We start from the raw sequence: 11,424 nt of genomic DNA, 5'->3' as shown, positions 1-11,424 counted from the left end.
CCACTTCATTCGTATGGCTAGACCACCAGCTCCCAAGCCTGTTGACTCAGACTATGAGCGCCAAATCAGGAAGGCACATCGAGCACGACTACAGAAAGAAGCGAGCTCGAGCTCGAGCCAACAAGCAGCTAATCGACCCCCCCCCCCCCCCGCTTGTTGTGCCAACAACACATGAGAGTACGCGCGCCCAATATTATTGTGGGCAAACCGTTTACGTTCCCGAGCTGGGCGATGTGGTAATAACCGAGGAGCATATAATGCAGGCTGAAATGCTCAACATCACTGTTGGACAACTCCTCGATATCGAGCCCATGTCTCCGCTTAGAGAGGAGGAAATAAAACAGAAATATGTCCGGGGCCAACCTTTGGTCGAGCCCGAGGAGGTCAAGAACCTCCCAACGAGAATGTATGAATTGCATGATTGGTACATGAAAATTACCAAGATTTCCAATCGAGAGTCCCTCATGGTGCAAGTCGAGGAAGATCATTACTTCAATAAGAAAGCTCTGTCCATTGAGTATTCAGAACTATTTCAATTGTTCAATCAAGATGCACTCGACAAATCTATCGTCAGTTGCTATTGTCTGTAAGTGATTTCTTTTTGTAATTTAAGTCTCAAGCTAGCTCTAGTGCTCATTAATTGATCATTAATTACCTGTAATTATATATCCTCACTATATATTCTTTTCTGTGGTATTATGCAGGATGAAGATGTATGAAATGAAAAAAGCTGGACGCTATGGCATTGGGTTCATTGACCCAAACACCGTTAATGAATACACATGGAAATTGGAATGGTGTAGACAAGATGTAGAGAAAAACATGGTAGAGTTCTTGAAGCGCCTCAATAGCAATGAAGATATACTACTTCCTTACAACTTCGAGTGAGTCACACTGTCTTGTACTACAAATTCTGTTTTTGCTTACTAGCTAGATGTTAATAAGTGTATAGGGTTTAGGGTTATAGTTGATTAGTGTTATGCACATGCCCGCTTAATTTATACATGCAAACGTATGCGCATGCAGCTTCCACTGGATCTTGTTAGACATTAAAGTTGACGAAGGAAAAGTTGAAGTACTGGACTCACTACTTAAAAAAGATAGTGACTACAGCATCGTGAAGGGGATAGTCAACAGGTAATTTCAATCATTATTAACTATATCTCGGCCTATTTAGTTCGTCATTTCCTGATATGAACTATTTTTAACAACCCCTTTATTAATTTTCTTTGCCGGCGGGCAGGGCTTGGGCAAAGTACATCAATGTGACTCCAGGAAAATGGCGACAAAAGCTATGTTGGTATCGACCCAAGGTATGTAATTAAGTAGTACTAGCTAGCTAGCTACCATCTCTTTAATTCTTGTTTCAATACCATTAATTAATTAACATGCTTGATTAATTATTATCTGATTAAATTCTATTCTCGTAAAGGCCCTGAAGCAAGCGCCGGGGACTGAAGTGTGTGCATACTACGTTTGCGAGAACATTCGCATGATGGCGTCCGAAAGGAGCAGATCTGATAGACAGGACTGGGTACGTTTGCCAGAACACTATTCACAAATCTTACATGATTGTCGATATCTAGTCACACAACTAATACACATGCATATTGATCTCCTTCTTAACAGTTCAAAGAGGTGCGGGACCAGCTCCTACCAGAGGAGCGCATACGAGCATTTCAAGAGGAAATAGCGGGATTTTTGCTCGACCAGGTCATAGATCCCAAAGGAGAATACTATTACCCGCTACCGCCCCCATGAACCACTTGTCATCGTGCTCCGAAGGCACCAAGGCAACATGTAGGAGAAATTGTATATATATACATGTGTATGTGTGAATAATTAATGGTGGTTGTGAGACATTCGATTATATATATATATGATCGGTTCTACGAGAAAATCTATTTATATATATATGCATAACGTGTACAATATGTAGTACCGTAAAATACCAGCAAACAAAAAAGAATTAAATGGAAAACACAAAATTAATGAAAAAATAAAAATTAAAACCAAAACCCCGCCAAACATTTAGTACCGGTTGGTGCTACCAACCGGTACTAATGGTCTACCGGCACCCGGGCCTGGCTCGTGCCATGTGGTGGCACTTTAGCGCCGGTTCGTGCTGAACCGGTAGTAAAGGGGGAGGGGGGGGGCTTTAGTCTCCACTCTTTAGTGCTGGTTGCAGAACCGGCACTAAAGGCCCTTACGAACCGGCGCTAAAGCCCGGTTCTGCACTAGTGTTTATTTCCATGAATTAAACTGTTTATTAGCAACAAATGAAATGCAGAATCAAGATTACCATATTATTTGTATATAAAGCATCCCAGTCTTCTCAGTTTACGCTAACAGTATGGCAGCCTCAGTGGCACATGTTAGCAAGTACAAGGTTGTAAATGTAGTACAATTAACATGCCAGACGAATAAGAGCAGAGCCTACCATATCAGATCATGACAAGCTACACACGCCGACTAGCTAGCTTCATGAACTCTTTAGAGGTTCGACACACGAGCGGAATGAAGTCCATTATGACAGATTCCACTTAACTCTTCGTGAACTCCATCCTGTTCGTGTACAAGTTACACAGAGCGCAAGATTTCACTGAAATGGGTCCACTTCTGCTGGAAGCAAGCAAGTCACCACCATCATTTTTTGTTTCACACGACACTTTGAATGAGTGACATGCACCTCTCATGCCATAATACATCTCAAAATGTACAGTTAACTATCGAAATTGACAAATCTAGGTAGTCGGTCATAGCTAGGAAAAAGTGATGCTCTGTTGATTTATTAGCTCAGCAAAACAAGCACGTTTCCGACTAGGTATAGTAGGTATTTTTTTTGCCGGGAACTAGGTAGTGAGTTATCATGCTATCTTTCAGCACCAGCCAAAGGAAAACCATCATCTAAAGAGGAAGTTCGGCATGCTATTTGTAAGGAAAACCATGATCTGAAGAGGGGGTTTTCATAGCTTCGTAAAATGGATTTAATGATGTCTTTATCTTCTATTGAGACATGTTCAGAGTTGTCCCATGGAACCCGTTTTTCACTTAAAGGCCTCCCAAATCTCAGATAATCTAATACTAAAACCTATTATGGGAACGTAAAGGTCACATTTTGATCCAAAGGCGCGAAACAAAGTCTTGAAATCATTCCTTGGTTCTATTTGCTATAAGCATAACCCCCATATGTTGTTCAGTTCTCTTGGAAACGCTGGAAAAAAATTGGGAATGGCAAAATCTACATGTATGTATTCCCACTTGCGCTGGCTTGCATATTTTCACGGTGGTTATTCAAGCTGCCAGTATAATCTCAGAGAAAAATGTGATGTGGCAAGTCATGTGGGCATAAGTAATTTGAGAATATATATTTATCCAAAAGTTCACATCAATGTTCAGTAGGAGAATTTGATCACATCACTGTTCCAAAAGCCTAAAACTAAGTTCTTTTTGCGCAAAAAAAGAAAGTGATTTTTTTCCCGTTTGCATTGTTTTTCACAAGTAAACATAGGCAGGTCTTTTCTCAAATGATTAAAGGGAAAGAAGTAAACTATTGAAATAATCTATAATGCCTTATTAGGTATCCATAGAATTATGATATCACAGTTTAGATCATTGATTAATGTATTATGCAGTGCGATATACATGGATCTGGATTATAAACACAAAGAAGCACAACTAAATTGTTGGATTTAACAAATTAATAGTTAATTAAATCCATGTGAATAGGAGTAGGCAGAATTCTACATTTTTCTACCTACACAAACAACATTGAAATTGCTGGAGTTTCCATGTGATCTAAGAGTTTGCATAAGAAAAAACATTGACTAGTCTAATTGTCACCATGTAAATTAAAAATCATTATCAAGGCAAAGAGGAACCAGCAGTTTACCTGGCTCCAAATGAGCGCATCTCCAATTCAGTTCTACCCCCACCCCCCAAAAAACACAAAATCCTAGAAATAAAAAAAGGCACGAAATAAGACCATGATACTTAGTTTCTAAGATTTTGAATAAAATCGTAATAAAATAGCAATGGACACATGGTGAGTACCAAACTAAACAAAGTTATGTGAGTATATGTGCCTGACAAAAACATCAGCACATAAAGAGCATGCAGGAGCAACCAACCGTCAAGTTCTATAGCAAAGATTCTTCATAGTTCAGAACTATAACATGATGCGGAAGGCAAAATAATAGATAATTGATGGTAGCAGAGGTAATCTTCTACTATCCAGAATGTTCAGTTCTACTGGCAGCCGTAAGAAGAACAAGTAAAAATAAAAGACGAAACTCGTACATAATAGATACTCCAATGGCGATAGGACCTGTCTACCCACATACAACCGAAGTACTGAATTCTTTCTGAAAACATGTCAAACTCAAGGAACTAAAATTACGTGCTATGATTTGTAACAATAGCTGAAATAAAATAACAACGCATGGCAAGAAACCTGTGTGGCTCTCGATGGCTCTCGGTTTATATATAATCAGTGCTGCTGGCATCGGCCCTCGGCTTACATACATGGGACACATGGCCATACCGTTAACACACTGCTGCCGTCATGTTGCTTTATCGAACCAAGAGCCTCGTATAAGTACTTGGCTTATAGAAAAACTGAGATTTTTCTCCATGGCCCTCGCCTTATACCTGATAAGCTGGTCCTTACTAAGCCGTGTAGTGTAAGCCGGGACCTCCATGAGGTGCGATCTAGACACCTCAGAGCGGTCTTCCTTAAGATTGACTTCCATAAGACATATGACACTGTTAATTTGACCTTCCTTCGGGAAGTTTTGCTCCGGAAGGGCTTCGATGAGCGCTGGATCACCCGCGTGATGCAGACGGTCTCTTACGGCCGCACTGCCGTGAACATCAATGGGGAGATCGGCCCTTACTTCCCCACCCTATGTGGGGTCCGTCAGGCGATCCCTTCTCCCCATTCCTGTTCAACATGGTGGTGGACGCGCTTGCCGCCATCCTGGACAAGACGAAGGCTGCAGGACATATTCGTGGGATCACCCCCCACCTTGTCGTGGCTCCGGGATCTCCCTCCTCCAGTACGCCGACGACACCATCATTATGGTCGAAGGCTCGGAGACGGGCATCTCTAATTTTAAGTTCCTCCTCCTCTGCTTCCAACAAATGTCAGGCCTCAAGATCAATTTCGATAAGAGTGATGTGATGGTGATGGACTATTCTCCTGAGGAATGTTTGAGCATTACCAACCGCCTCAACTGCCGCTTGGGCTCCTTCCCAACGACTTACTTGGGAACGCCCATTAGTGATTCTCGGCTCACCGTCGCGGACTTGCGCCCAACCGTGGCCAAGCTGCATACGCGCATTGAGCCCTAGCAGGGTAGGTGGCTTTTGAAGGCGGCCCGGACGATCCTCATCAACTCCGCCCTCTCCAGCCTCCTCTTATTCCTCATGAGCTTCTACAGCCTCCACGAGACCCTACACCATGAGATCGCCAAAGTCCAGTCGCGTTTCTACTGGGCCGGTGACAACAATAAGCAGAAATACCATATGGTCAGTTGGCCTGACATATGCAAACCTCGGACCAAGGAGGGCTAGGTATCATGTGCTCGAAGCGCATGAACATTGCCCTCTTATCCCGATGGCTTTGGCGCATTTCGCAAGGGCATGGCGGCCTATGGTTAGATATAATCCGGAACAAGTACCTGCGCGGACAACCTCTCGCGTTCTGTCAGCGCTCGGGCGGTTCCCAATTCTGGCAGTCGATAATCCAGCTTCTTCTGGTCCTCCGTATCGGGACCTCCATATCGGTTGGGTCAGGTTCTGCGACTTTGTTCTGGTTTGACCGTTGGGCCGGTGATTCCCCCTTCGCGGCCCGTTTCCCCGACCTCTTCTCCATCGCGGTTGACCCAACCATTTCTGTTGAGAGGGCCCTTATTGACTTAGGGCGCCTCGCCTTCCGGAGACCGTTCGGCCCCCCGAAATCCGCCGCTTGGCGTGAGTTGCTTGATTGTGTCGCCTTGCACGAACCTGTAGTGGACGCGGGTCCGGACCTGGTTAGGTGGCGTCTTGAGCCTTCCAGCCAATTCTCCACCAAGTCCCTCTACCAGGCCATTGCCCCCTCCATCGCCCCTCCCCCCTCCCGGCGGTGTGGTCCATCCGTCTGCCTCTGAAGATCCGGATCTTCATGTGGCAATGGATTCGGGGACGGATCCCGTCTGGGGTGGAGGTCCGCAAGCTCAATGGTCCTGGGACAGGCATCTGCCCGCTTTGTGATGTCCCCGAAGACTCGAATCACATCTTCTTCTCATGCGTATCTGCTCAGTTTCTATGGAGCTGCTTTAGGGAGGTGGTTGGTGGCAATTGGTGTCATACCAACTTCCCCGACCTATTCGCCGAACTCCAGACCTCCCCCTTGCCCTCTCGCCACATTAGGTGGCTTGTGGGGCACTAGCTTGGACCCTCTAGACAATCCACAATAAGCTTGTGATTCAGCGCTTGCCTCTTCTACGGGCCGCTGACGCTCTATTCAAACTGTCTGGTTTCTTGCAGCTCTGGCGGCAGCTTAGCTGCCCCGCGGACCGGGACGCCATCACCGCCTTCATCGCCAACCTCCGCTCGATGGCCGTCCATCTCGCCGCCTCCGCCGCCTCCACCGCTGGAGCCTGATTAGGCGCCCCCGTTAGTCGCCGTCCCGGCACGCCTTGTGTTTCCTTTTTTAGGGCCTGTTGAGCTGTGCCCTCAGCAGAACCTTTGTACTTTGCCGTGAGACTTGGGTGTGTGTGTTCTGAACTAGTGCTTGTATGTGTGCTCTTGGCGGTTTGCTTTATATATAAAGCGGGGCGAAAGCCTTTTTCGGTAGTGTAAGCCGGGACTTTTACTCAGCTTATATATAAACCGAGCTCAAATCGGTATAAGTCAAGTGTATTGGGTACTCAAGGAACTGCGCCTGACAAAAACTTCACCACAGAAAGAACAGGAGCAACCATGTCAACTGCTGATCAAACTTTTAAACTTGGAAGGAAGGAAACATGATCCAAAGAGGAAGGTTTTCATAGCTTCGTAAAAAGGATTTAGCGTTGTCTTTGCCTTCTATTAAGACATGTTCAAAGTTGTCCCATGGAACCTCTGTTTCTCACCAAACTCCTATTATGGGAACCCAACGGTCACATTTTGATCCAAAGACATGAATCAAAGTCTAAGAATCATTCATTGGTTTTATTTGCTATGAGCATAACTCCCATATATTGTCCAGTTCTTTTGGAAATGAGAAAAAACCGGGAAATGGCACAATCTACATGTATATATGTATTCCCACTTGCGCTATGCCTTTTGCATATTTTCACGGTGATTGTTCAAGCTGCCATTGTAATCTTGAAGAAAAATATGTTGTGGTAAATCATGTGGTCATAAGCAATTTGAGAATACAGATTTCTAGAAATATTTCACATCAATGATAACTAGGAAAATGTGATCACATCACTGTTCCAACAGCCTAAAACTATAAGTTCCTTTTGAGCTAAAAAGAAAGTGGAAAAAAGTTTGTTTGGATTGTTTTTCGCAAGTAACATAGGCAGGTATTTTCTCAGATAACTAAAGGCAAAGAAATTAACCCTTGAAATAATCTAAGGCCTTCTTAGGTATCCGTAGATTATTATTTTTTGAGTTGGAGCATCCATAAAATTATGACATGACAGTTTAGATCATCGATTAGTTATGCAGTGAGATATAAATGGTACTGGACTGAACACCCAAAGAAGCATCACTGAATTGCTGGATTTAACATATTAAGAGTTAATTAATCCATGTGAATAGGAGTAGGCAGAATTCTACATTTCTAACCACACAAACAACAATGAAATTGCTGGACTTTCCATGTGATCTAAGAGTTTGCATAAGATAAAACATTGACTAGTATAATTTTCACCATGTAAACTTAAAATCTTTATCCAGGCAAAGAGGAACCAGGACCATTACTTGGTAAGATTTTCAACAAAGCCGTAATAAAATAAAAATGCGCACAGAATTTCCGAGTACCAAACTGAACAAAGTTATGCGAGTACGCCCGCGCCTGAGAAAACATCACCACACAAAGAGCAGGAGCAACCATGTCAGCTGATGATCAAAATATTAAACTTGAAATGAAGGATCCAGACTAACAATCTCAGCGACAAAAAATGCCACAAGTACTTAATTTCTACAATGGATCCCTCAAACAGTAGTATTCACTCGAAGAACATGACTAAGATTGAATATCTCATCTTTTCTTGATGGCATGTGTACCAACATTGTTTTCTCAAAAAGAAAGAGCCAGATGGCAAGTCATTGATGTACTGGTTCTGGAGTAGCATAAAGTCATTCAAGAATCAAGATAGATAATAATGACCAGTTTCTAATTGCAACCATGAACTTTCATGGCTCTTAAAAATACAAATTGAAAGTAAATGAGAGAACGAAATAGAGTAGTTCTATAGCAAAGATTCTCCATAGTTCGGAACTTGGTGCTGAAGGAAAAATAATAGACAACAAATGATGGTAGCAGTGTTGCTCTTCTACCATCCAGAATGTTCAATTCTACTAGCAGCCCTAAGACGAATAAAAGACAAGACTCATACATAATTTACATACTCCAATGGTAGTGCAGAAATCCAGATCAAGCACTGCATCTTATAGCCCTACAAAAAGTGGAGGCCCCTGGGTTGCACTATCTTCTTCTCTCATCTCATGGAATAGTGGAAGGGGAGTAAGGCTCTCCTGGAGGTAATGCTTGGTAATCCACAAGCCGATTACTTGGCCATCCTTGCTTTTCACATATCCTAAGAACTTGCCATCGATGTCACAATGCAACACAGGCCCACAACCACGAATGAACTGGATTAGCAGCTCACCGTTATTGAGCACAACCATCCTAGGGAACCGCATCACCCATGAACGTGGTATTGGATCGTCAACACCAGACAAATTAATCTGATGCTTGAAAGACCAGGTTTCCGTTGTTTCGGCACCATAGTCTTGTACCACCCAAACATCTACGGTCATTTGTTCAGGGCTGACGCTGCACAAAGCAAGAGTGCCATCCATCTCCAACAACTGGTGGAAGCGCAGCTGGACTGGACGACCCATCAACCGGAATGTTTCGGCTGCTGTGTTGAACACCATTATTGCACGGCCGGGAAGTCCCCAGTGCAGGCTACCACGGTGGTGCACTGGTGGACAACCCGACGAATCCGGCAGGCCCTTACACAGCACCGTTTCCATGGGTGTTGTCTGTGCGATGCTACCTTCTGCGATGCATCTTATGTCACTGGATCCCACTGCTACGACGTAGTAAAATGTCGTGTAAGCTGCGTCTGCTCTGTCAAAGTACCTCGGAGTAGAGACCCAAAGCACCCGGTATTCCCCGGATGGTTGGTGCCGATACAAGCCTGCGATGTGGTGCATAAATCCATGCTGGCTTGGAGGCGTCACTAGGGGAGCACACTCACGGGTGACCGGGTTGCAGATGAACAAGCTTACCGGATGAGACGAAGAAGTTCGCACACTGACGGATCTATGGGAGACGATGATGAGCCCATCAAGGGCAGCCAGGAGTCTACCGCTGTATGTCCGGATCCGGACCACGGGGCAGAGCTGTTGCTGGCCTGCACCGGCGTCAATGGAAAGCAAGAGGCGGGTCGCCGTCTGCGGCTCCACGGCGTGACCGAGCACCGGGAGCAAGGGCTGGCGGCGGTGGTGGTCCAGCATGAACTTGTCGGCGGAGGTGGCACTGCGCCACCCCTTGCGGACGCAGCGGCAGCGCATGATGTCCCTGGCCGGCAAACGGACGAGGATCTCGTCGACGATGATCGACTCGGGAAGGTCGTCGAGGACGGTCTCGACTCCATGGCCGGGCATGGTGACTGGCTGCCGGTGCTCCATCAGATCCGGCACCGAACAACTAGAAACAAGAGAGGAAACGTTGTAAGAATGGTGCACAATCGACGGATTTGTGGGGCTCGCAGGGGCGAGAGGATTTATACCTGGGGCGGACAGACAAGTCAGTCGATGCCTTGATGATGAGCTACGCGGCGGCTGTAACACGTCTCTGCACACGAAGACATGAAAGATTATTTTCAAGAAAGGAGGAGGAGGACATGAAAGATCCGCGGGCACACGATAGATGGAGAAAAGAAATCAGCGGTGAGCAGCGTGCTCCGAGAGAGACTCACCTCAGCAGACGATTTGGGCGACGAATCAGCTGGTTACCGGCGTGTGGGAAGAGGGCGCTCCGACGATTTGTTCCTGCAAGGATGAGGATGGGAAATGGGGCGGCGAGGCGTATGGGTTTGGGGTCTCGCCGTCGCTGGTGTGGTTTATGTACTGGTGTGGTATCATGTTGATATTTATTATCATTAATAATGATATTAATGATATTTAATACATGAGCTGGCTAAAGATTTGCTAGGCTAGGATACTTTGACCTTCACAATCTCCCGCACAATTACGGAACAATCAACATATATCGGCTAAATTTTTTTATGTAATACATTTTTTTAATTAATTTTCATAAATATTATGCTGGGTAATTTTTTTTCAAAAATAATACACCGCCGGCCCGGCCTAGTCGGCCCACAGCAGGCCGATTGGACTCCAGTCGGCCTACAGCTGGCCGATTGGCCCTTGTTGGCCCACTGTGGGCTGATTGGATCCTGTTGGCACCGTGGGCCGACTAGAGCTAATTGGCTCGCTGTGGGCTAATTGTTTTTGCAAAAAAGAGTAGGCATAAAAAATATATGTTTAAAAAAATGTTAATCATGTAATTAAAAAATGTTAAACGTGTATAAAAAAATGTTCCTGATGTATACAAAAAATATACAATATATATGCAAAAAAGTTGACTAAAAATATGTTTTAAAAAGTGTTAATCATGTATTTAAAAATTGTTAAATGTGTGTATAAAAAATGTTCCTTATCTATACAAAAAATATAGAATGTGTATGAAAAAAAAGTTGACACCAAAAAAATATGTTTGAAAAAAATGTTAATCATGTATTTGAAAACATATTCCTTATCTATACAAAAAATATAGAATGTGTATGAAAAAAAGTTAACACCAAAAAAATATGTTTGAAAAAAATGTTAATCATGTATTTGAAAAAATGTTCAACGAGTACACAAAAATGTTTCATGTGTTGGAATGAAACGTTAAACGTGTATAAAAAAATGTTCCAGCTCCGGATCCGGCATGGGAGCATCACGGACCTAAGTATGATTGGTTGCTCTTTTTTATGAAACTGGAACATTTTTTTCAAACATATTTTTTTGGTGTCAACTTTTTTCATACACATTCTATATTTTTTGAATAGATAAGAAACATTTTTTATACACACATTTAAAAAAATTTAATCATGTATTTGAAAAAATGTCAACTTTTCAAACATATTTTTTTGTGTCAACTTTTTTTCATAC

At 43.8% G+C, this 11,424-nt stretch overlaps 1 protein-coding gene across 1 annotated transcript; it reads right to left on the bottom strand.

The window, feature by feature from the left end:
- Positions 1-8,442: 8,442 nt before the first annotated feature.
- Positions 8,443-10,283, bottom strand: LOC120964023 (uncharacterized). The gene is made up of 3 exons (XM_045228167.2): positions 10,185-10,283; positions 9,996-10,060; positions 8,443-9,913 (listed from the first exon to the last, which is right to left on the bottom strand). Exon 3 carries the CDS (start codon positions 9,892-9,894, stop codon positions 8,644-8,646), a length of 1,251 nt encoding a protein of 416 aa, XP_045084102.1. The 5' UTR covers positions 9,895-9,913; positions 9,996-10,060; positions 10,185-10,283; the 3' UTR covers positions 8,443-8,643.
- Between the last annotated feature and the right edge of the window lie 1,141 nt (positions 10,284-11,424).

The sequence above is a fragment of the Aegilops tauschii genome, chromosome 5, assembly GCF_002575655.3.
Source record: "Aegilops tauschii subsp. strangulata cultivar AL8/78 chromosome 5, Aet v6.0, whole genome shotgun sequence".
Lineage (NCBI taxonomy): Eukaryota > Viridiplantae > Streptophyta > Magnoliopsida > Poales > Poaceae > Aegilops > Aegilops tauschii.
The sequence above is the reverse complement of the archived record's forward strand: the minus strand, read 5'-3'. Positions and strand labels throughout refer to the sequence as shown.

Bases quoted from the DNA above. Each gene is read 5' to 3' on its own strand.
- LOC120964023 (XM_045228167.2), bottom strand. From the start codon at position 9,894: ATGGAGCACCGGCAGCCAGTCACCATGCCCGGCCATGGAGTCGAGACC.